Below are 26320 nucleotides of genomic sequence, written 5' to 3'. Positions count from 1 at the left end.
TTCTATAGTCTTTACAATCTAATGGGAAACCTATGAATCCTGTATATAACACAGTACTAGCTGTGGACAAATCATTTAACCTCTTTAAGTCTGTTTCAGAGTGTCAGGCCTGGAGTCAAGAAGACTCACCCTCACCTTGCTAGGTGTTATTCTGGGCAACTTATATGTAAAGTGCTTTGCAAATGCTAACATACTATGTGTCAGGTGTTATTATTATGAAATAATCAGAAAGTACATGGCTAGTATAGTCTTTTACTTATTAAAACTAGGCCTTTTAGAAGGAACTTTTCAGAGCTAGTACTTTTTGGAATGCATTGGAAAATGAGAAGTACACCTGTTCCTAGCATTCAATTGACAAACATTTATTAAGCACTTACTTTGTGCCAGGCATGATACTAGGCCTTGGGGATACAGAATGGAAGGTAATCTCTCTCTTTTTTACACTAGATCTCTAATTTCACCAGTATGGGAAGCTCCTAGTGAGGGATTTCTACCAATAAAGATCATAAATTCATAGATTTAGAGCTAGCAGGGATTTTAAAGGTCAGATGAAAAAAATGAGGCACAGAGAAGTTAAATGACTTACCCAGGTCACACAGCTAGCAAGTAACTCAGCCTAGATTTGAATGCAGGTCTTCCTGACTCCAAGTCCAATGCCCAAACTAAGCCATGTACCACCTTTTTTTTTAATCTTAGCACTATGGTGAGACAAAAATGTATCTTTCTCTTCTTCATGGTGGGATATAGCTTTAAAAGTACACTGGCTAGTCCTTAAAAAGACTTCATTTTATTATGTTGATATATAATATATAACAATTCAATTAAATAATGGGATCATTTTCAATTTATGCCAACAATCCCTTTTGCTTCTAGACTGTAAATTCCTTTGTATGGTCCTTTGTACCTAATAAAGTGCTCTGCACAGAATAAGTGCTTAATAAATGTTTTCAAATTATTCTATAGCCAATGTTCTTTTTTTCTCATTAATGTCTCTACTTCCTCATTATCTCCTTGTTCCCCAAACCAAAAGTCTACTTTTTCCCCACTTTAAAAAATCCTCTCTTCATCTACATCCTCACTCATTTACTTAATGTTAAGTACCTACTATGTGCCCACGGTCCCACCATTTACCCAAATCCTAAGGTCTTTCCCATCTCCTTGCAAACTAGAAATGCTCCCTTGAGTAAGCAAAATAACCTGGACTTTATGACCCTGGAGCTTTATAATGGGTGAGCTACAAAAAAACAAACAAAAAACAAACAAACAAAAAAAACCCTAAAGTTTTCTCTTTCATTTTTACCCCTCTTCACTGAGGGTCTGGGTGCTAATTAGACAGACTCCCATAAGGAAGGCTGATATTCCTTCCAAGTTTGATATAGAAAGGACAAATAACCCGGCAACCCAAATGCTTTCCGGAACCAATGGAATTGTAATTTCAGTTGCTTCTGAAGTGGCATCAGAGAGCATGCTGGACCCTACACAGTGGAAAAGCAGAGAGCATAATTCTAAGGTTCTTGTCAGGTTTGGATTAGGGGATGTGACTTAAGGGAGGAATAAAAAGCCCCCCCCCCCCAGTATTTGCTGCTCCAAATTTAAAGACTGGGCCCAAAGCTCTATTCCAGGAGAGGTTGTGGTACTCTCCACATCTGGTGGTTGGATGAATTTTTTACAGACAGGCAAAAGGATAAGGACTGTAAAAGTAAATGAAAAGAAATATTAATGGAGGGGAGAAGAGACAAAAGAAGCGCAAAGCAAAGAAAACTAGTGTGTGGAGAATGGGGTCATAAGATCATTGGATTTAGAGTTAGAATTAGCCAACAAGCATATACCACACATGCCCTGTCCAGGTGCTGGCCACACAAATAAAAAGCAGGAAGAGGGGCTTTAACGATTAAGATTGAATAGAATATCTCTATACTTTAGAAAAGGAAAGCGAATGGAAAGGAGGGCAGAGGACGAAAGATAAAAAGACGAGAAGGAAATTGAAGAGAAAAGTAGGAAAGCTGAAGTAGCTTGACTAAGGGACCTCTTCCATGCGGGCTCCCCCAGGCCCAGCCTTGCATCTAGCATTGGTCCTCCCTTCAGTGAGCTCTGGGTCCGGCAGAGGGCAGCAGCTCAACAGGAGAAGATACCTAAAACCTGCCAGGGCTCTGGAACAGAGATGGGGGGCGGAGTGGACAGAGGGCGTTTGCACTTTTGGGGGAGGGTGGAAGAAGGAGGAGAAAGTTTTCATCCGGGACTGAAGCTTGTGGGGCTCCGGCCACCTAATGTCGGGGTCTTCAACAGTGCCAGGCATTTTGGGGAGGAACGTTCCTCTTGGGGAAGGACGTTCCTCTTGGGGAGGGACCCCCCCCCCCCAACTCTGCGCCCTGTGGCGTCTTACTCGGCGTGGATGAGAGCGGTGCAGAGAATCGCTTCCTTCCCAACCTCCGAGCCACATTGGGAGAGGCAACGTAGTTGTGCGACTGAGGCTAGGGGTGCGTGCGTGTGTGTGTGTGTGTGTGTGTGTGTGTGTGTATGTGTGTTGGGGAGGACCTCAGGATACTCAAGAAATTGGGTAATGCCCTTCCCACTCCTCTCCAGAGACAAAAAACAATTCAGCTCAGAATTCTGTCCGCTGAGCCCTGAACGCCACTCCTAGGCTTCTCTCCAAAGCCGTTAGCCCAAGCCCGAATTGGGGACTGACGCCTCAAGCACCCCGAACTGGAGACGCGCGGGGAAATGCCACGAGCCCAGGCAGTCGGCTCGGGAGTCGCGCTCTGGTCTCTCTCCGCACTCTAAGAAAAAGTTGTACCCAGGTCCTGGACGGCATCGGGGACCAACGCGAGCGCAAACTGCGCTCTCTCCTCTGGGCCCCCCCGCGAGCGCCCGGGAAGCAGCTTGCCCAGAGAACTCTAACAGAGAAAGAGTTGTCACACACCCTCCCCCGCCCAGCCCCCCCTTTTCTCCCCTCCCCCCGCTCAGTTTAGCACTTGGTTGCTAATTCACTTCTCCAAAAGTAGCTGCTCTCTTAAGCGAAGACCCAGGTCCCTGCTTAGGCACCCCGCTAAGATATCTTCCCAGGTGCGCCTAGTCCCGAGGTGCTAATTCTGCTTAAAGAATGAGGGAATAAACCTCTCTCCACTCTGCCCGCCCCTATCCCGCCTTCCTTCCTCCCTCATACCTAGGACCCCTGTGTTTAGCTCCTCTTCTCCCCACTCTCCCCATCCTCCCCACCTTCCAGGCAGGATTGGGGGCTGGGGATTCGGGGAGGGGGTACTTAGGACTTGGGGAGTGGTCACTGGGAGAAGAGAGGGATGCAGGGCGTGAGGGACGCGGGGAGGGGGTATACTGGTGGTGGAGGAGGGGCGGGGTGGACTTGACCAAGCGAGCGCCCGTGACCTGTTGCGTGCTGATTGACTTAAGCCTTTCTCCCTGATCGGAGCTGAGTGGTTTATGTAAATAGAGGATTTTAATTCTATCGTCCTAGGTAGGATGGACCAGCCCCCCTTGCCTCTGCCCTCATGTCCAATAAGAAGAGACCCAGCTTGACACCTGCCTATATACAGAGCGAGAGCTAAATCTTCCACACTGATCCCCGGGACATATATATTAGATATATGCATATATATACACATATACACACTTGCTTCTCTCTATATATGAGAGCTAGAGAAACTCCAAGGCAAGGAAAAAGGGGTGTGTGCTAGGAAACCTTAAGACCATGACTTCTAGTAAAATTGAGATGCCTGGAGAGGTGAAGGCAGACCCCACCGCCCTGATGGCATCTCTGCACCTTTTACCTTCGCCCACACTCAACCTTGAGATCAAATATACCAAGGTAAGTAGACACCATTGTCCTCTTCCACAGGGGTTCCTTTCTAGAGGAGGGTTTGTTTTAAAAATTGATTAATGGGGGTGGGGGACAATGAGCTGAAGGAGGCTAGAGATCCGTTCTAGTCTGACCTTCCCAGATCCTGCGACTGAAATCCCAAAGAAACAGCTTTGCACCACAAGAACGCTTAAGCAGATCCGCAAAGGTCTTGGAAAGCTCCAAACTGGTGGCTTCAGGGTAGACTATCCTCAACCCTTTTCTGCTTTCTGCTGGTCTAGGGTGACCCTCAGACATTTATTTCTCTTGCTACTCACTGCTCAGAGAAAGTTATATGAACAACTTCAACTTTTCAGCGGCCAAAGGAGAGGGTCTTCTTTCCCAGCTTAATGTCTTTGCCCCATGGGGCTTCTTGGTTTTTCACCGTTTTAAGTGTTCCAAGAGCGCTCCTTTCTGCTAATTTGTTTTACGTTGGACGAAATCTCTGGACTAATTTTGCCCTTGAATTGACATTGTTGCTGGTGCCTTTTTTTCCGGTAGAAAATTGTGAAGACGGAAAATATTAGTGCTTTTTTTCAAGAATTGCAAGAAAACTAATAATATTATAACGTAGCCCTGATACCCACCAGCATTTCATCTCAATTTTGCAGAGTGACTTTTCTTCTAGGAACCTTAGAAACTAAACATTTAAGTGTATGTTAGCAGGTTCACTTTGGAGTTCAAGTTTTTTATAACCTAGAATCTAGAAGGGTTTTTAATTGTTACTGTAAAAAAAAAAAAAAGAATACACTTTCTTCTTTTAACTATCAATCGTCTTTAGATTTCTTTATTCCTTTTTTCTCCATCGAAAATTGTTAGCTAAAAATTAAACCATACTTCCTGGGAGATTTGTAACTGGCATTAAAAAAAATAAAATAGAAGGAAGAAATACTATGACAGATTTCTTGTAGTTGGTTTTTAAAATACTCTCGTCTTCCTTCATTTGTCTATTTTGTTTAATGGTTTTCTTCTTTAAAAGAAAAAAAAAAGGTTCACCTTTTAATTTTTTTTAAGAGACCAGCACTGAAAGGTGTTTTCTGGCAAGCTTTTGAAGGTGAAGTTCTGTTTAGTATGAAAATCAGTTGTTATATTCCACATTACAGTTTATGCTAAATAAAAGGTACTGAATTGAAGCCTCACATTAGAAGTGCTTTCACTTATATTGAGTTTTAGGAACTAAATGAGGATAATTCATATTATGAATGACAAATGGATTTCTTCTACCTGTTAGGTTTATGGGGGTGTGACAAATCAGGGAAGAGGGGTAGAATGAAAGGTTATTAATGGTTACAGCTATTTAACCTTCTTTGCATAACAATTGTGCCAAACTTTTCTCAAATTTTGCAAATAGGGAACAAGGCAGGGGAGGCTGGAAGGGGAGGGAGAAAGATTTCCAAATAGAAAAGCTGCAATGAATAGCAGGTCCCTGGCTTCCTCAATATTAAAACAACATTTTAATTAAAAATAAGAACTAAGATCTAATAATTTTCATTGGCTATGGACTAGAGAAAAATAACGATGGCTTTACTGGCACATTTAAAAAAAAATCTCTCACGGCCTTTTGGGGTTTGCCTTTACTGCTCTACTTTTGGCCATGTTTTCTGTATAGCCTCCTCAGAGAGCTAAAGTTAGGGCTAGAGCAGGTATTTGTCTCAGGTTTTAATTTTGAGGCTCCTTGGGTTCTCTTGTTCAGCTGGACTCCTCCCCTCCTCCCTTTTCCTCTCCCCTGGCCGCTTCTGTAGGAAAGACAACTGATTTATAGCTAATTGGAGCCTTTAATGTGAAGTCTTGGCTGGAGAAGACTTTTATCTGGTATCCACTTTCCCACTTATTACAAAGAAAAACAATTAGAAATAAAAGAATGGATTGCAACCTGATTCTTTAATTTGTGGGGAGGAGGCACTTCATTTCTTGTGTGACAAACAGCCCCCATAAACACTAACCCTAATCCAAAGGAAAGCACTTTCCCCCAAACTTGTAAAATCAGATATCTGTGAACATTCTCAGCAGCTTTACTCCTCTGCTATTTAGCCTGGACGCCTAAGCTTGCATATATTCCAAAGCAATAGGGCAAGGCACTTCTTAAAATCCTGAGCACCAGCCACAGGGAAACTTGCTTTTTTTCTTTCCTGATAATTTAGCATTGCAGTTACTCACCCCAGGGTAAAACAAGGAACAGAAAAAATAGCCATTCCAGTGATGTCCTGAATTCTAAAATAAATAAACATAATCAATTTGCAAATATTGGTTTCAAAAATGATCCAATGTAAAATGGATAATTAGGAAAATGATCACCTTTTTAGAAGCCTCTAAGATAAAGGTACAAATTTAAAGTATCATATTTTTAGGGTTCATTAGATAACACATATAAAACAGGCCTTAGATCTGTATTATCTTGAGACAATATGTGATATGAAAGGAAAAAGTGCCTCAAAGAACCATTTTGCTATCTCGAGTTGATGGGTCTTTTCGGAATGATATTGCCTGTAATTTTCTCTACCCTTTGGGACTGTCATATGTCACTGGATGCAAACAAATGTTTAGATTAGGAAAGCTGGAAATTTCAGTATACATTTAGAGTTATTTTCATTTATCAAACGGCATTTTTCTTTCTAAAATAAAATTTTGATTTCTTCACTTGTTAAGAGCCTTTTACTTAAACACTTATCCAGGAGAGTTAAGATAACTTGGCTAAGGCAATTCTGTTAGTTTAGGAAAGAGCTAAGAATTTCTCTTTCTCTCTCTCTCCCTCTCTCTCTCTCCCTCTCTCTCTCTCTCCCTCTCTCCCTCTTTTTTCTCTCTCATATTTGTCATCTATCTATCTATCTATCTGTCTGTCTATCTGTCTATCATTTAATCTCTATCTCAATGGACAGATTCCGGCTTTGGGATACTTAAGAGAGCCAAGGTTCAGTGATTTTGCCCCCAAATCAAACTCATCATTACTCAAGTTGCTGAAGAGAAAATCTCTACAGCTTTTCATTGATCTTAAGGAGGTGAAAACTAAAACTCAAATCAGAGGATGTTACTGAAAGTTCCATTATCTCTAGTAAGAATGATGTCCAATGGTATTACCCCTTTTTGAAGGGGATATCTATTCTTACTTAATGTCTATTCTTAGTTCCGTAATGTAGTTACTTAGGATTTAAGGGTTTGGGTTGATGCCATTTGAGATGTGTGTGTGTGTGTGTGTGTGTAATGAATGATTCTAAACAGAGGGGGCTGCACAGAAGAGAGAGGAGCTACTAGAAAAGGGAGAAGGACCCCAGATGCAGTAGTAGGAGGAGGAGGAGGAGGAGGAGTAGGAGTAGTAGTAGTAGTAGTAGTAGTGGTAGTAGTAGTAGTAATAGTAGTAGTAGTAGTAGTAGTAGTAGTAGTAGTAGTAGTAGTAGTAGTAGTAGTAGTAGTAGTAGTAGCAGTAGCAGTAGTAGTAGTAGAATGGAACCAGCTTGAAGGGAAAAGTTATGAGTTTCCCACAGGGACATCTCAGCAGTTAGTATGGAGTTTTAGTCAACTTTAACTAAAGCTTGCTAAACTCAGGGACCTTAGAAATTTTCTAACACAACGTTCTCATTTTGCAGATGAAAAAATTGTCATCCAGAGAAGTTGTCACTTACCCAGCATCAGACAGCTGGTATGTGGCAGAGTGGGGCTTTGAACCCAGGCCCTCTGAATTCAAATCCATATTCTTTTGTACTACACAGTGCATGTCATCACTAATAATAAAATCCTGTATTTAATTGGCTTGATTATAGCATGTTGTATGGCTAAGCTTGTGATAAGGCAGTGGTACCTAACCTGGAGTACACATATCGCCCTCCCCCCACCTTTGGAATTATCAGAAGCCATTCAAGAGGGCATGAGAAATATTTGATAAATCATTATATTATCCTATTGAAATATTTCAAAAGTAACGGTGTTAGATGAAAAAAAAAGTTATATACCAAATAAAGTTTTCTTTATAAAATTAATTTCTTCATTTTATTTCATTTGTGTGTGTATATCCGGTAAACTGTAGAATTTATTTCCTTTCATAATGAATAGGGGGTAATGGAAGGTTTACTGATAATTAAGGGATATGGGGACTAAAAAGAAAAAGATTGAGCGCTAATTGCTAGAGATGTGGGTTCTTAACCTTTTTGTGTCATATACCTCTTTGATAGTCTGGTGAAGCCTATGGATTGCTTTCTCAGAATATGTTGTTTTTTCCCCCATTTATAATAGAAAAAAATGCTAAGTTTCAGTTACAGATTAGTGAAAAAAAAGATCTACAGTTTTTTTTTTCCCATCCAAATTCACAGCCCTCCTATAATCTATCCATCGACCCCTCTGGAGTCTGTGGATCCCATGTTAAGAATGCCTCTTATAGGTGAATTAATACTGAATTATCATTGATTGGTGCTTCCTTGATTAATTAGTGCCACTAAAACAATTTCTTCTAGATTCCAGTAGGTGCTTTTGGGGACACTTGTCCTCCTCCTCCTTATACTTTCTCTTTCATTGTGCTCAGGGCTGGGCATCAATAGCTTTCCTCATTAGGCTAATGACCTATCTATACATATCACTTTTCTCCTGAGAACACATGAACTCAGAACCTATTTGTATCAACATGTGGTTTAAATTGTTCCAACACGTGTTGTTTAAAGCATACATGTGATAAGTTTAAATTGCTGTTGTATTATCTAGATTAATTAGGACCTCCTAAAAAGGCCTAACAAGCCAAGATTAATGCTACATTTGTTGACAGTCTAGAGAAATTATTTGAATTGTTGTGCATCTTTCTTAGAGATGCTGATGGAACAGTTTAAAGCTCAATAAAATAATTAATCCTTAAAAAAATAAGTGCAGGGAATTGAGGAAAGAATCCCTGTTGAGTTATGTGAAATACTTTTATTGCCATTCACCATCATAGGGACCATTGTCTATAAACAGTGGAAACTTTGTTGAATTGCATTGAATTCCAGCATCAGGTTCAATGGGTGTGTCTGACCATTCCATTCCTTGACCAGAAACCCTAAGTGGTTTCCTATGGCCTTGAGGAAAAAAAGTATAAACTCCTTTGTCTAACATTTTAAGGCCCTCCACTATATCATATCACATCATATTATATCATATTATGTTATGGTATATGTTATGCTATTTTAGGTTGTGTTATATTAGATAATATCACATCATGTATCATATATATGATACATGTAATTATCATATTATATTGTATTACATTCCATTACATTGTATTACATCATATTATATTATAGTATGTTATGTTATGTTATATTATAACATCTGTTCCCTGGCCATACTTGCACCTTCCCACCTCCACACATTTTTCACAGGCCATTACCTTGCCTCAAATGCACTTTTTCCATATCTCACCTCTTAAAATCTGTCTTTTTCTATCAGGCCTAGTTCAGGTGGCACCTCCTCTATGAAGTCTTCCCTGTTTCTCCCTGCTAAAAGTGATCTTCCCCTCTTCAAAAGTTCTTATATCATTCATCACTTTGTCTGGTTATTTTCTTCACCCCTTTGTCACATTCTGCCTTGAGTCTTTGTTTGTATATAGTGGTCAGATCCTCCTTGAGGGAAGGCCCTGGATTGCTTTTTATCTTGTGCTAGTGTAATGAGCTTCATAAGTATTTTGTTGAACTGAATTGAAGAGGAAAGAGAAAAAAGATAAAAGTGGAAGCCATTTGAAGAGGGAGGGAAGAGGAAGAAAAAAGAGGAAGAGGAAAGAGGAAAAACTTATTCTAAGGGCTTGATCTAAAGATCTAAAAGTAACTTAGCAGGACTCTTGTTTGGTCTTTGCTAGTAGACATCTGAATTTACCTTTAGGACCTACCACACAGGGTGGCCGTGAGGATCAAATGAGATCCTGCATGTTAAGTGCTCTGTAAACCTTTAAAGTCTATATAAATGTCAGCATACCAGTATGTTCAGCATACATGAATGTAGCCCCTGGGTTTAACCTGGGACTTTGAAATATTTAAACTACAGGTGGAATTTTCCTGTAGACATTTTACTAGGAGTGTTACAATAAAGAGTGATTTCTTTTATTTCAATTCAACGAGTTTTATATTGAGCTATAGTGCTCACTGAACTGTGTTAAGGTGGGTCAAAAAAAAAAAAAAGGATGCCTTGTCCAGCCTTGGATGGGAAATATAAGAAATTTAAGACATTTTACTTGTCTTCAAGGAGTATGAAATCCTATTAGATGAATGATGGTTCAAAATGCAATATGGATGAAAATCGGAGAGATTGAAATTGGGCCCAAAAAAAGAGTAGTAGATTGACTTTCCTCATCTGAGTCTTGGTTTCTGCATCAGTAAAATGGGGAGGTTGGGAGAGAATTTGGAACTCAAAATTTTTAAAAATAAATGTAATTTTTTTACATGTAATCGGGAAATATCTAATGAAATAAATAACCTTCTAATAAGCTAAAAAAAAAACAAGGAAGTTGGTCAAATGACTTTAAGATCTCTTTCAGGTCTGGATCTATGATCCTATCTATGGTCAGCCTCTATATACAGATAAAAACTTTTGAAGTTTCAGGAAGTCCTTATTTTCTGACAAAACATCCACTTTGTCACATATCAATATGCAAAAATTATAAACTGTTTTATCTATCTTAGAGCTGAGGTATTGGCATTTAGGGCTTTCCTTTTAAAAATTAACACTTACTAATACTCCTGTTTTTGATGCAACTGCGCAGAAACTCCTAGGGTCAAGTATCCTGGAATAGTCCATCATGGGAGGTGTCTTTAATGATTACTAGAAATTTACACACCTACAGGACCTTATAGTCCTAGAATGAGTGTTTTAGTGATAAATTACTCACATGATTTTAGATTTATATGTTAGTTACATATATTTGTACAATTTAAATCACTTTGATTTCTGGGTTTTTGTCTTTGTCTTGTTTTGTTTTTAGTAATTTCACACCAACCCAGTGAAGCTGGTAGGGCAGGGATTAGGGTTTTTGACTTGTTTGTAGGGAATGGGACCAGGAAAGGGGGCCTGGCTGGATTGATTGTTTCGTCCTACTGTGGAAGTTCCCCTCACGGATCTATAACTCCTTCTCCATTTATAACATTTGGGAATTTCCTGGGACACTGAGAAGTCATGACTTACTCCATGGACATATAGCCAGTGTGTATCAGAGGCAAGACTTAGGCTTGCCCTCCAGTCACTAGGTCACCCACACTGCCTCTCTAGGGCTGGTATTATAATAGCCGTGTGATAGATAAGGGAATTGAGACACACAATTTAAGTGACTTGCCCAAGGTCACACAATGAATTAGGGAACTAGAATGCATTTCTCTTGAACCAAGACATCTAGTTTAGTAAATTAGGCTGCCACTCTGTTATGGACATCTTCAAGACCTTGTAGAACTACACTTAGTTCATTTCTTTAAAAAAATATTCAGGTGGCTTTTTTTCCCTATTAAGTCTTCAAAATAAGAGAAGATAGGTAACTCATCTTCATGAGGTTTTAAAGTGATCAGACACAGTCATAGGGACATAGATTTAGAACTGGAAGGGACCTTGGATGTCAATGCCCTCACTTTACAGTTGAGGAAACTGAGGTCCAGAGAGATGAAATGACTTGATGGGGGAATGATACAGGTAATAAGAAGAACAACAACAACATCTAACATTTATTTAGTGCCTACTATGTACCAGACACTAGTGCTTTTTATAATTATCTCATTCGGTCCTCACAACAACCCTTCCAGGTAGGTGCTATTATTATCCCTATTTTACAAATGAGGAAACTGAGGTAAACAGAGGTTAAGTGACTTGCCCATGTTCACACAGCTAGTCAGTGTCTGTGGTTAGATTTGAACTCAGGCCTTCCTGACTCCCAGGCCTGGCATTCCATTCTCTGCACCACTGAGCCGTCGCTATAAGGTAGTAAGTTCCAGAGCCAGAATTTCACCTTGGATCTTCTAACTCCTAAATCTAGAGGTCTCTACTATGGAACCAGAGAGTTTTCTATTCTATTTAGTGCCATTGGGGATCTAGAATCTGTATGTGCTGGGCCTTGATGCCTTGTTTAGTAAACTATATAGCCATTTATTAATTGACATCTTCACTTGATAAACTATTCTTATTGTTCATTTCTAAAAAATGGGGGGGGGGGGGCGGGAAGCCCAATGAGGCAAATTCTTGGTTATGTTCAGGTAGATGTTAACTTGTTTCTTGATGTATTTCTTCTCAAAACCCTAGCCCTTGTGAGTTGGTTTCACTGCTGACCAGACTCTCTTGGCTTACATGATTTGGAAAGGCTATTAACCATGAAGAAATTCTAGTTTGAAAGATAATTGGAAAGCTTCACTATTCTTTTCTCCCTATGCAGGCTTGCTTTGCTCTTAATAACTTTTCCCTGGAGCTGGACATGGAGATTTATTGATTTTTCTAGGATATGATAAAAATGAATTTTATGTGATTCAACATTCTCCTTTTAAAAAAAAAACAATTTAGGGAATCCCCTGTTCTCTTTCCTTGCTTCAGTTATATTACTTTCAGAAGTGGTTGTCTATGCTGTTTTTTCTGTTTCATAGAGGCAGTAGATGGTAATGGAAAGAAAATAAGTAGGAGTCTAGAGTACTGCATTCTAGTCCTGCCTTTGTTACTAGCTACCTGCATGGCTTTGGGCAAATCACCTCTCCTGTTCTCCATTTTGTCATCTGTAAAATGTTCAGAGTTGAACTAAGGAAGAAGTTTTCAGAATGATTGGATGGACAGTCAAGGAAGAGATCAATAGTTCTTATGCTACTTTCAATATCTTTGGGGATATTTCCTTACTGAGCATTCACATGATATTGAGTCAGAAAGTAATACTCTTTCCATCACACCACCAGTCTGGTATCATGAAAATAGTATTGGATTTGGAGTTAGACATCTGGACTCAAATCCTTTCTCTGCTACTACCTATGTGACTTTGGGGCCCCAATTTCCTCAGCTTTAAAACAAGAGATGAACTCCCAAAATTTCTTGTTTTTGAAGCTGTGATTGTGTGACCATTAGTCTTCAGATAATTGGTCCAGATAATTGAGGCAGCTAGGCAGCACAGTGGATAGAGCATCGACCTTAAAGTCAGAAGGACCTGAATTCAAATCTGGCCTCAAACACTTACTAGCTTTATGACCCTGGGCAAGTCACTTAACCTCTGTTTGCTTCATTTTCCTCAAGTGTAAAATAGGGATAATAATAGCACTTACCTCCTAGGGTTGTCATGAGGATCAAATGAGATTATAATTGTGAAGTACTTAGCACAGTGCCTGGCGCATAATAATTGCTATGTAAATGTTGTTTATTATTTATTATTTTTGAATGATAACTGTTCCTGGGCTCCCTCCCTGCCCTCATCACTGAAAAGGAACTCAATGGAAATATATTTAATAACTAATAGAGTAACAGATCTGGCACATGTGCAGAGTACCTCTGATAACATCTCCTCTCAGGGTCGGGCCTCCAGGAAGGTCTGATGGTTTGTAATGGAAATGCTTCAGAAGGACACAGCTCTCCCAAAAGCCAGGTCCCCAGTCTCTCAGCAGGGGAGATGCCCTCAAAGGTGCTCCATGCGTGTTCCACTGTTTCCCTAGTATACTTATATGGGATGCATTTTGAGGATAATAGATGCTGGAGAAGAGAGAGCTCCATTTTTCTCTTTTTCCTTCCCTTCTCCCCACCCCCACTCCCATCCCACATCAATGAGGAATACCATGGACAGATTTCGATCAGTTCAATTGTACGTTTCTCCTCTCCACTCTTTTTTTTTTCTTTAGGCAATTAGGGTTAAGTGACTTGCCCAGGGTCACACAGCTAGTAAATGTCAAGTGTTTAGTTTGAGGCCGTATTTGAACTCAGGTCCTCCTGACTTTGGGGCTGATGCTCTATCCACTGCACCACCTAGCTGCCCCTCTCCTCTCCAGTCTTGAAAATTGTAAGTATTCTCTGAATTTTATGTGTCCAGCTTCATAGATTTAAAATTAAATGGACCTCAGAGACGATTTGATCAAACCTGCTCATTTCACGGATAAAAAAACTGAGGGGAGAAAGGAACGACTTGCTTACTGTCACTCAGCTCTTAAGTGGCAGAGCCAATCCTTAAATGCAAGTCTTTGGATCATAAGCCTAGAGTTTTTTTCCATTGTACTACACGTTCACAGGGCAGCTGGGTGGCACAGTGGATATAGTGTTAGTTCTGGAGTAAGGAAGACTCATCTTCTTGAGTTCAAATCTGGCCTCATATACTTACTAGCTGTGTGATCCTGGATAAAGTCCCTTACCCCTGTTTACCTCAGTTTCCTCATCTGCAAAATGAGCTAGAGAAGGAAATGACAAACTACTCCAGTATCTTTGCCAAGAAAACCCCAAATGGGGTCACGAAGAATAGGACATGACTTAAAAAAAACAAAATAAAAAATGACTGAACAACAAGAAGGATACACTTTCACATTATCATCCTGCATTGAAGTTGCAAGGGACCATTTAAATCACCTTATCCAAATCTCCTTTATATAGTAAGTTGAAACTTAGAGAAATGAAATTATTCTTGCCCAAGGTCATAGTAAATAGTAAAGTCAGTTCTTGAACCCAGGTATTCCAATTAAAGGTTCAGTGTTTGTACCACTTTATCACTGTGCACTAAGAAAAGATCAAATGAGAACATGCACACACACACACACACACTCTTTAACGTTTAGATATTAGTAGTGTTATTAATAGGTCTATTGTGTTTTCTGGATTAGAATATTCTGCAGGTAAATTTTGATACTACCACTATAGCAGACTATTTTGACTGTTCATTATTGTGTTTTTATGTGATGTTTGCAAGTAAATGGACAATGCCCACTGTTACATGGTAATGCAATGCATGTTGCAAATGTGTTAATTGCCTACTATGTACATCCTGCTGTGGGAAATCTACAAATTGAGTGCCGTGTGAAGCATGAGGAGGGAAATCCTTCTAAAACTTGGAGAGGATGGGGAGCTTCCTAGAGGAGGTAACATTTAATTTGGTTTTTAAATAATAGGTTAAGAGAGGGATGGAATAAGTCTTCTGAGTAAGAACACACAGGCATGCATATACTTCATATCACTGAGCTGTATAATATCAGTGTAGTAAGTGACCTTAGGAGTCAGCTTGTATCAGAACAGGAATTCCTTCAACAACAAACATCTCCAACAACTCATCATATAGCCTTTGCTTGTAGACTCAGTGAGGGGTAACCGGAGGGATCAAAGAATTATCTAGTTTGGCTGAAACATGGAGGTCCTGGAGGGAAATAGTATGAATAAGGCTGGGATCCTAGAGTGTCATGAGGACATGGAGGTTGTTGAATATCAGAAAGAAGAGTATGATCTTTTTTTGGAAGGCAATAGGGAGCCACTGAAGATTTCTGAGCAGAGGAGTTGCGTACTCAAATATATGCCAAACAAAGATGATTTTGGTAGTTATATGAAGCTAGGTGGCACAGTGTCCAAACTACAGTCAGGAAGATTTATCTTCCCAAGTTCCAATCTGGGCCTCAGATACTTACTAGCTATGTGACCCTGCACAAGTCACTTAACCCTGTTTGCCTCAGTTTATTCATCTATAGAATGATCTGCAGAGGTAAATGGCAAAACACTCCAGTATGTTTGCTAAGAAAACCCCAAATGGACTAACCAACAACATGAAAGATGAACTGGAGAAGGCGGAGTATTACAGATATTTTGAATAGAAAAAGGACTCTGGTGAGAAATCTACAATTGTAGAAAAGTGATAGTTCATTTAAAAAAAAAACATAATGGGGCCTTTGAAGTGACTTTAGTTATAATCTGTACTAATAGGTTATTTTCACTAGCACAATAAATATTTGCTAAGTAAACCAACATTTGTCAAATTAGCTTCCTCTTAATTTGCTTTAATCCGTCACTCCTACTTCTGGAGTGAGGTGTGTTGATTGATGTAGTTTATAGTAAATCTTGAGGACTTGGTGTTGGAAGGATGTTAGAGATCATTTAGTCCAAGAGAATTGTTTTACAGAGGAGGAAACTGAGGCCAAGTGATGAAATGTGTTCCCAGTAGATCACAGAAGTAGAACAACCCAGATTCAATCAGGATTTCATTTTTGCCTATGTATCCCCAGCCCTGTGCTGTGAAAATAGAAGGCTCTTAATAAATAACTGAACTGAACTGGCCTCAGTCCCCTGACTCCAAAACCCATGTGCCTTCCACTAGAGGTCCCTGGTAAGTGTCATTTAATAGACCTAGATCTGAGTCCCCACATATCCCTTATTCTAGCTGTGACCTCAAGCAAGTTACCTTTTCTTCTCTGAGTAACAGTTTCCAAAGGGTCATAGATAGAGAGCTGAAAGGGTCCAACATCTAAATTTTATAGATGAGGAAACTGAAGCCAGGAGAGATTTAGTTCCTTGTTCTAGATACATGGGTAGCAAGTGTCCTAGGCAGGATTTGAACCTAATTCTGGACTCTTTTCTCTGTGCCTTGCTCCCTCATCTGTAAAACTGAGGATAATAATACATGTACTACCTACCTTCAGGGATGTTATGAGGAAAACTCCATTGGAAACCTTCTAGTGACATCCAAATGTGAGTTATTATAATTATTGACCTTGGTTATAATTATTTAAAGTAGCAATTTTGCATGTAGGATCATAGGACCAGAGATTTGGACCTGAAGGGACATTGGAGGTTATCAAATCTAACCCCACTCATTTTAGAGATGAGGAAAAATTTGAGTGATTTGCTCAAAGTGAAATAGCCAGTAAATGCCTGAGGCAGGATTTGAACTCAATTCTTCCTGAATCTAAGCCCAGGATTCCATCCATTCGCCATACCACTTAGCTGCCATCTGTCCAATTTCACTTAGAAGTTGGGATTTCTGAAGCTGTTGGAATCCGGCATATTTTACACAAACTTTTTTCTCTTCATCTTCTCCCCACATTTCCTTTTACCTATAGTCCTTTCCAGTATGGAGACTCATACAAGAGATTCAGTTTCCAAAACAGACACTCATCTAAAATTACATAGAAAGGGCGGGTGGGTTCCATCTTGTCTTTTCTGAGCAGACTTCTTATTGAGGCTTAACTAGGAAATCTACCATCTTCTATGTCCCTCAGTGGAAATGGTTGTGTCAGAGAAATGACTGAATGGGATAAGAATGACCCGAATTTCTTGGCTATATGAAACCTCTAATATCTTTTCAATTACTTTTGGGAGGTGGTGGTGGTATGTAAAAATTAACATTTTCCTGGGAGGAAATTCACAATAGACTCTCTCCTTTTCTAATGAATCTGCCAGAAGTTGCTTTCCCTAGATCTCTGACCTCATATTTTCCAGATTTTTCTCCTTTTATACCTTCAGAAAGAACACATTATTCCAACCTTTTATCCTTTCACTTCTCCAATACAAACATTTTCTCTCTTTTCCTCAGTTTGTTACCTCTTCCATTTCCCTGTGCCTCAATGCATCTCTCTTAAGATGAGCTTTTGACATCTCATTTCTAGGTTAGACAAAAGTCTTTACCTGTTTTCACAGAGCAGGCTGAGCCTGGGAACCTTTGTGGCCATCAGCTCTTCCAGCTGTTTGCCTAAAATGCTCCTTAGGGAGGCTAAAAGCAATGAACCTGGAATAACCACATTTGACTTCAGGGAGCCCTCTTGAGAATTTAGTAATTACTTAATGGATTGAATTGGCGACATACACTATTCCAGATAACAGCTTGGGTTACATTAAATTAACCTTCACAAATGGGTATTTATTGGTGTACTCTTAAAAGACTACATGTGTTGGCCATAATTGCTCTTCCATGCTTCTCCATGCTGATGGGTATTTGCACCGTCTGAGTGAAAAATTTCTCAGATTAAAGCCTGGGTGGTAGTTTGAGCCATTTAGTGGTGTGTGCCATTGTGTGAAGCACATTGAGCATAAATCCTGTCTTGTAAACAGCAGGGAGACTAAGAAGATTTGCCCACATTCTGGTGTCATTACTTGGAGTTCCGGCAGAGAAAAAGAGACCGTTTGAGAGAGAAGCATAAGATACAAAGAGGATGAGTATGAGAATTCCAGGATCTGCCTTATAGAGGAGCAATCAGTGTTGGGGATAGGCCTATATCTATCCACACACACACATCCTTTGTTGATTTACACTGTTTGTTTGAGCAAAAAAAAGGCAGGGGGAGAAACAAGTGCTATGCTTTTAATAAACACTTGTGGACTTCATTGACTTGCTCAAGAAAGATATGAAGAGCTTATTTTTGTACAAGTCTTCAGTATGAAGAACAAGGGATAACTTTTAAAAAATTAGTGGAGGCAGTTTTGATAGTGGTAGTGTTTTGCTTGGCCCCAAATTTTGTAGCCCCTTATCCTACTTTTATGGAGACCTTTAATTTTTTCCTTCAGAATATTCCTAATGTGTCTGTTTATTGCGTATCCAAATACTTGAAAGACTTTTTCCTGATTTTGTTAAATATGGATTTATTTTCCTGAACTTTTAATGCATAATACAACTTCAAGAGAATTATTTTTTTTGAACATACTGTTTGTAGAGTCAGGACCAGCCTTAGAAATAAGAGAAGACTATAATCTCAAGGATAAAGTATGTTGGAAACAAATTGTTATTGCATCCCTACACCCTCAAGGGGCTGTAAGATGAAGGATCCACCCTTATTTTCTATATTTATCTAAAGTTTGTGGCCCATCTGGAGTCTAAAACACTGCTGTGCATGCAGTAAGTAGGTGCTTAGTACATACTTTTCAAATGAATTATTTTCCTTAAAAGGAATTATTTTCCTTCCTTTTCCACTGCATCTAGCTGTCTGCCCCCCCCCCCCCCCCCCCCCACAAGAATCCCTTCAAAGACACAGGGACTGGAAGACTTAGTTGTAGTCCCAGCTCTACCAAACCAACTGTACACTCTTGGATAAATCATTCCTCTTTGGGCTCCCTTTCCTCATCTGTCAAATGAAAGGAGGAAGAATTAGACTATATGATCTATGTGGTCCCCTCTTGCTTCGAATTCCTATGTCTCCCTTATTCCTTTCCAACCAAAAAACTTGCTGATTTGGAATCTGAAGGAAGCAGGGAAGGGGATATCTCATATATCTTGTTGAATTCTTTCTTGGCACCAGATTTCTATAATCAAAACTTCTGTTTAAAAATATATTCTCTAAAGGTTTCCATATACTTACCAAGAAACCTTACATAAGTACCATGGGCAGATATTCTTGCTTGTTAGGGAAGTCATCAGTGGCAGTCTCCCAGTGCAGATCAGATGAAGCTATCCTGTTATTTGAAGCCACTTGGGAAGATATCATTTTCAGCTATCCCTTTACATATAATTATAGACAACTGTAGACAAATCCTAGGTATATTTATTGTTTCCACTGATAACATGTAAGCCCCCTAAAGGCAGGGACAATTTCATTTTTGTCTTTGTATGCCAAGAGAATAGCCCAATGCTGAGCGTGTGGTAAGGCCATTAGATAGATGACACAGTGGATAGAGTGCTGGACTTGGTGTCATGAAGACCTAAGTTCAAATCCTGCCTCAGAAACTTATTAACTATGTGACCGTGGGAAAGAAATTTATCATTGTCTGCCTCCGTTTTCTCATATGTAAAATGGGAATAATAATTGTTGAGTTGTTGAGTCATTTTTCAGCCATGTCCAACCCTTCGTGACCCCATTTAGAGTTTTCTTGGCAAAAAATACTGGAGTGGTTTGGCATTTCCTTCTCCAGCTCATTTTACAGATGAGGAAACTGAGGCAAACAAGGTTAAGTGACTTGTCCAGGGTCACACAGCTAGTAAGTGTTTGAAGCCAGATTTGAACTCAGGAAGATGAGTCTTCCTGACTCCAGGCCTGGCACTCTTTTTACTGTACTTCCTGGGTATAATAATAGCATATACCTATCAAGGGTATTATAAAGATAAAATAAGATAGTATTTGCAAAGTTGTGTAAGTGCTAAGCTGTTATTATTAGTTATTTAATAAATGTTTATTGATGGATTAATAGGGGCTTAATAAATACTTAATTGATTAATAGCACTTTTACATGGGCAAAATGTTATAATCCTCCACATATAGTGTATTTAGTTTTTTACATTTGCAAAATTGCCCTGAAATTTGAGCGAATCAATGATCCAATGTGTCTTCCATAATAAAAATAACTCACATTTATATAACATTTATACTGCAAAGTATTTCCCGTACATTTTCTCATTTGAACTATAATGCCACTAGAAAAATAAATTTTCTAAGACTGATTTAAGCTTTGTCAAAGTTTCATTGTAAAGTAACATTTTGCCTCTTTTCTAAAGATTCAGAACTAATGACAGTGTTTTTTGAAGGCTGGAGATGAATGAACAAGGAAGCTGAGAAAATTCCTCTTTAAATCTACACTTGATAGAGAGAGTTTGTGGGAAGGAAAGCTTGCTACCACTTTGCCCTAAACTGTTTAAGGAGTTCCTGCCTTAGACTAAGCTTATGAATACTTTAATGGGCTAGAGAAAGTCTATGGTGAGGGAACCTTCCAGAAGCTTAAGACTGCGCATTTGCTCCGGTCTAATACTGGCTTTAGCACTTTGCAGGTCAGCGCCACTGCTATTTGTCTCTGACCTAAGAGATCTGGAGTTCTTCACATCAAAACCACATCTTGCTGAGCAGAGATCAAACGTAGGAAGGTAAGGATTCTACCAGTGATTTATCATGCCGGAGAGGGTGATCAGGCCATATGGGGCCACTGCAAATGAAGCTGACATTCCAGGAGTTTCTCATATAGGCTTCTCATGTAGTTATAACCAGATTTTTCTCATAGAAGAATTCTAGTAGCAGTTCCTGTTTCATAGCAGGACGGCCTATAACAGAAGGTTTATACCAGTAAGATAAAAAGCAAAGAAAAAAAAAAAAGAATCTCACACTTTGTTTGACTTGGGACTTGGCAAAATATCTGAGGGTCACTTTCATACTGTTGATTCTATTTCTAATTCTTCCTTTTCCCTGTTCATTGGTCTATCTCTGTATTTCAGTTTACTGAGTACCTTAAGACCTGCAAAGCAGAGTCCCTTCCTAAATCTGAGGTATTATCACCGAGTAACAAGGTTGAATTCACTAGTCACATACAATTAGGCTCATTATTTCATTAAATTCAGGAGAGCTGGAATTTGAAGGGTTTTATTACAGCAATAATTCCAGTGAGGAGAAAATGCTTTCATTTTGCTAATAAAAATACTGAACGTTCTTATAGCTTTAAAAGCAGATCAATCAACTACTATTTATTGCACATCTACTATGTGCCAAGCACTGTGCTAGGTGCTGAGGATAAGAAGATGGCAATGAAAGAAAACATTTTACTTTTAAGTATAGATGAAGAGGATGAACTTTAAGTCAACTGTCTGGTATTGTCTGGTAATTGATTTTCTAACTGCAACAAAGCAAAACCCAATCTACTTACATATTATGGTTTTCATTAATCCCTCACTATTTCTCAGCTTCTTGAGAGCAACACTGACCCTGGAGATGGTCACCCTACTCATGGCTGAGTTTGTATTACATTTACAGTCACCAAACAAATGTTCAACCCCCTGTGGAGAAAACATTTTTTTTTTTAAATTTCAAAGGCAAAGTCAGTGACTGCCTTGATCATATGCCATGCACTGTGGTGTTTCTGGCTGATTTGTTTTGTATAAGAAATGAGAAGTGATTCTAAAGTATAAATGAGTGATCAGGACATTATTTCCTAATTTAACTCAAGATCTGAGGCTGCAACTTGCCTCTGCATTGTTTTTAAGATCCTAAAATGATAAGATCTGGAAGGAGCTTTTAAAACAGTCTCACCCAATTCCATTTTCCAGATGATCAAACAAGCATAGAAAATTTGAGGGACTTGCCCAGTGTCACACAGATAGTTGCAAGGCCACGATACATACTCTGGTCTTCTGACTCCAAATTCTGTTCTCCTTCCTTCTTGGATATTAGAACTCTCTCCACAGGTAAAAAGGAATATTGTTTAGACATAGGGATAAACCATAGACATAGACATTGTGCTAGTCTCTTGGTATACAAAAACAAAAATGAAACTGTTCCTGCCTTTAGGGAGCTTACATGTTATCAGGAAACAACAAATATACCTAATATTTGTCTATAATTTTTGGCATAGTTGAAAATCATATGTTCCCAATATTTTAAAAATATTTTGACAAATGTATGTCAGTATAATTGCTTTCTGTTGTGATCTTATGTATTTTATGCATTTAAAAATTTTCTGAGGAGGGATTCATAGACTTCAGCAGAATGCCAAAAGGGTCCATGACACAAAAATGGTTAACAACCACTGGTGTAATGTTAGAGCTGGGGTTTAGCACCATAATCAGTTGTCTTATCCTATAATTAGTGTCACAGCTAATTATTTAAATTCTTATTGCCTCAGTTTCTTTGTCTTTAACACAGAAATCATTATGTCAACTGATAAAAGACTTAAAGTCATTATCTCTAGGGGTCACACTGAATGAATTGAAGCACACTAAGTCAGATGGATTCCAGTTTTCCCCATGAGATATATGACCTGTTTTTAAAAATTTTTATCTGTGACAAACATGTAGAGGAGATTTTAATTTAAAAAGGAATTGATTGCTTGATAGAAATGAAGGCCAGAGGACCCTTTAAAATCATTGAACCTCTATAGTAAGGAATATAGCTGCTAATAATTGTGCCAAAAAATGAAACAGAAAGATTGAGTCTTGTCCCAGCCTTGCTGGGGAAGTAAGCAGGCTACAGGCCCATTGTAAAGACTCCCCTAATCTCCTTAAGGAATTGCCCAAACCTCCTAATTTGAAATCATACAAACAAAAACATTGAGATAAGCTGGTTGCTTTTTCAAATGGGGACCCCTGTGGCTTAGAAAATAAACACCTCTGGTCTCCCCCTTGCTCCCCCACCCCCTAAACTTTCTGTTGCCTCTCCATTTGCAAATGAATAGACCCAGGTCCTAGAAAGACCCAGGACTAATTAAAGCCAGAGAAGATAGGCAAAGGAACATTTGTTTCAGAGCAGAAGACAAAAAGAAATCATGTTAGATTCCACTTTCTCAAAAGACTGACAGGAGGGAGTCAAAACCCTTTCCCTGAGTTTTTTTCTTTCTAAAAGCAGTTGGATTTCCCACATACCACTCTCTCTCTTTCAGAGCCTGATGGTCTAATGGGATGTTTGAATAAGCCTTAGCTGCAGTTACTTCCGTAGTAGAGCCAGAACTGTTTCCCCAAACTATGACCTAGAGACCCCAGTAGCGTGGTTCAGATTTTAGGTCACCTTCACTGTCTTCTTCAGCTGCTCCTACTCTCTTTTAAACGTGTTTCCTCTGTGTTCCGTCAGTCAGTTAGGCAGTCGATGAGCATTTATAGCACTTACTATGTGCCAGGCATTGTATGAGCTAAATATTGAAGATACAAAAGCCAAAACACAGCCCCTGACTTCAAGGAGCTTATTTAGATTCTACTGGGGGACACAATATGTAAATAACTAGGTACATAAAAGAGACATAAAGGGTAAGATGGTCAAGCAATACATATTCTCACATTGGTCACATCCCATGCATCACCCTTTGTTTAGTTATTTCCCAATCAGTGAGCGTCTAGTTCTTCACTTCCACCAAAGTGCTGTTACAAATACATTGGTGTATATGGAACCTTTTTTTTTTTTTTTGGTCAATGACTTACTTTGGGTATAGGCCTGGCAGCAGAATCTCTGGGTCAAGGGGTACTTTCATTTCACTTTCATTCACTCAACAAACATTTATTAAGCACCTACTATGTGTAACACACTCTGCTAGATATTAGGGATACACAGAAATACAGTCCTTATGTGCCTACAGGCTTACATGGAAATAACAAGGACCATAAGTTCTTTGAAATAAAATGCTGTATTTTTATCTAACTTTTAAAAAAATCTTTACCAGTACCTAGCATGAGACTTTCTCCACAGAAGGCACTTTATAAATATTTGTTGAATTGAATTTCATGGAACATATAGGAGATAGTTTTTATTACCCTTTACAAAAGCCCATATTATCACTAGAATAATACCATAATTAATAATATTAGAATAATAGCATTTAGAGTTCAATTGGTACCTTAGAGTCCAACCCCCTCATTTTATAGATGAGAAAATTGATGTCTAGAAAGGGTAATAAGTGAGTGAGGTTTTCCAAATCTAAATCCAGTTCTCCATCCACCATACTATGAATTGCAAGCTTCCGAGTGAGTAGCAATTTTGTGCTGCATCAACCTTACGAGCGTCATAAAATCATTTTGTTATTGTTGTTGTTCCTGTTTGGGATATGAAGGGCATTCCTCTTTAGTGGGAAGAACAATGAAGTCATTTGACTAATCGTAAGGATAGTTTAGCTTATTACTAGGTTCATGGCCATCTTCTTTGATAACTCTGTTCCTTTCTTTGATTTAAAAGGAAATAGTTAATTTTCAACACAATTAAATCATATTGACTTCTGGTTTGCCACCTGGTCATCTCCTAATGACCACAAAGCAATTTGGGGGAAAACTTGACAGGATTCAGCTTTTTTGAACACAATCCACTGCAAGTCTTCAGGTAAATCCTTTAAAAGATTTCCCACTTTAAAAATATATTTTATTATTGAAATAAAACTTGGCAAATTCATGTCAAAGATTCAATAGACAGAAAATCACCCAAACCTGACCTTTATTAACTGTCACATGTTCCTTACTCTTGCATTAAGGAAAGTGATCCAGATATTATCTCCTCATCCTGGTAGGCTTTGATGAAGTTCAAAGCTTGCATATGCCAGTCAGTTGTTTCAGTTTTGATTGGCTTTCAAAGTAAGCCCACTTCGGTAATTTTTGAAAATGTCTATCTTAAGCCACCATGTATTAAACTATCCACTTCACATTCTAGGCCTTTCCCTGTGAAGACCAGCAGCTCCTCCTCTATCAAAGCTTGGGAATCATGAAATCATGGAGCTAGAGTGGGAAGGGCCCTCTGGGGCCATTTGGTCCAACCTCTCCTTTTACAGAGAAGGAAACTGAGACCCAGAGAGTTTCTATGACTTCCTCAAGGACACCCAGCTAGGAAGCAGAGGAAGTGGAAACTGGCAAACTAACTCCCACAGTCTTGTTAAGTTAGCATAGTCATTAGGGCTCTTGAGAACATTCCAGAGGAAAGGAAATTAAGTTCCTGAGATAGGAAAGGATATGACATTTCCTGAGCAGGCCCAGGTGCCCAGAATCTGGGAAGTTATGAAATATTTACAAAAGGAAATTACACTGCCAGATTTTTCAGATGCCTCTGTAGAGTGTCCCCAGCAAAGTGCCATTACATGTTTCTTCATTCCGTTAGCCAGGAGAAGATGCTCAGAGCCAAACAGCTGTGGCCGCTTCATAAAAAAGACTTTGGCACTGGATGCCCCACGTCTTCCTTCCCCTCTCCTTCCCTTCTTTCCTATCCCAAGACTTTAAAGTCAAAGCAACATATGAAAAAGGGATCACTTTGATAGAATGAAACTGTAACCAGCTACTAAATCAGCTGTTTAGAAATTACCATCCATTTCTCCCTTCATCCAGAACCATCCTCCTGTGGGAAGCCATTATGATTTGGATAGATTTTAAAATCCTCTTCCTGGACTAGAAATATATTTCTGGTGTCACAAAAGCACAAAACCATTCTTTATTAAGTCCTAGAGAAAATAGTTCCATCTCTAAGGATTACAACAGCCTGGCTGCTGTCTGTCCTCTGGCAGAATTCTTGCTTCTGCACCTGGGGAGGCTGCAAAAATATCCAAGGGACTCCATAACTAAGCAATATCACATTAGGAATGTAAATCACCACTGTTTCACTAACACATCATGGCTTCAAGAAAGGAAATGAAAAGTTACATTGTTGTCACCTGCATTGATTGCTCTACGGAAAGAAAATGACTGGCCAAATTCCTCCTGCTACATAGCTTGGGGGGGAGGGGGAGACAATGAGAAGTAGATTCACTGAGCATTAGTCATGTTTTCTGGTGAACCCCCAAGTCAAGATTATTCTCCTGGTCCAAGTTTAATCTCTGGGTAAAGAACAGCAAGAATTCTAATTATGGGAAGAGCCTGGACTGAAAACCAGGAGGACATGAATTCTAGCCTTGGTTCTCCTATTAACTAGTATGTAATCAGAGACCAGTCTCTGGACTACAGTTATCAATAAAGATAGACTATAGACCATCTCTAGGGTCCCTTTCAACTGCATGTCAAACCAAAACAGCCCTCTTTTTATTTGGATCAAGCAAAAAGATATTCATTCAATAATGTGTTTTAAAATACTACTCTAATAGTTCTTGGCTGTTAAATTTGGTCTTGGCTTACAACATGCTGCCAAAACAGGAAACTAAAAACAGTTGTTAGAGTTGTGTGTGTGTGTGTGTGTGTGTGTGTGTGTGTGTGTGTGTGTGTGT

At 39.1% G+C, this 26320-nt stretch overlaps 1 protein-coding gene across 1 annotated transcript in view; it reads left to right on the top strand.

Moving 5' to 3' along the window:
• Positions 1–3561: 3561 nt before the first annotated feature.
• ALDH1A2 (aldehyde dehydrogenase 1 family member A2) overlaps positions 3562–26320 on the top strand; it is a 67977-nt gene continuing 45218 nt past the window's right edge. The window contains exon 1 of the mRNA XM_027840805.1: positions 3562–3820. Within this exon, the coding sequence (XP_027696606.1) occupies positions 3704–3820 (117 nt within the window). The 5' untranslated portion in view covers positions 3562–3703. The remainder of the gene's footprint in view (positions 3821–26320) is intronic.

This window comes from Vombatus ursinus, unplaced genomic scaffold (genome assembly GCF_900497805.2).
Source record: "Vombatus ursinus unplaced genomic scaffold, bare-nosed wombat genome assembly UNPS02014848.1, whole genome shotgun sequence".
In the NCBI taxonomy this organism is placed as follows: domain Eukaryota; kingdom Metazoa; phylum Chordata; class Mammalia; order Diprotodontia; family Vombatidae; genus Vombatus; species Vombatus ursinus.
The sequence above is the reverse complement of the archived record's forward strand: the minus strand, read 5'-3'. Positions and strand labels throughout refer to the sequence as shown.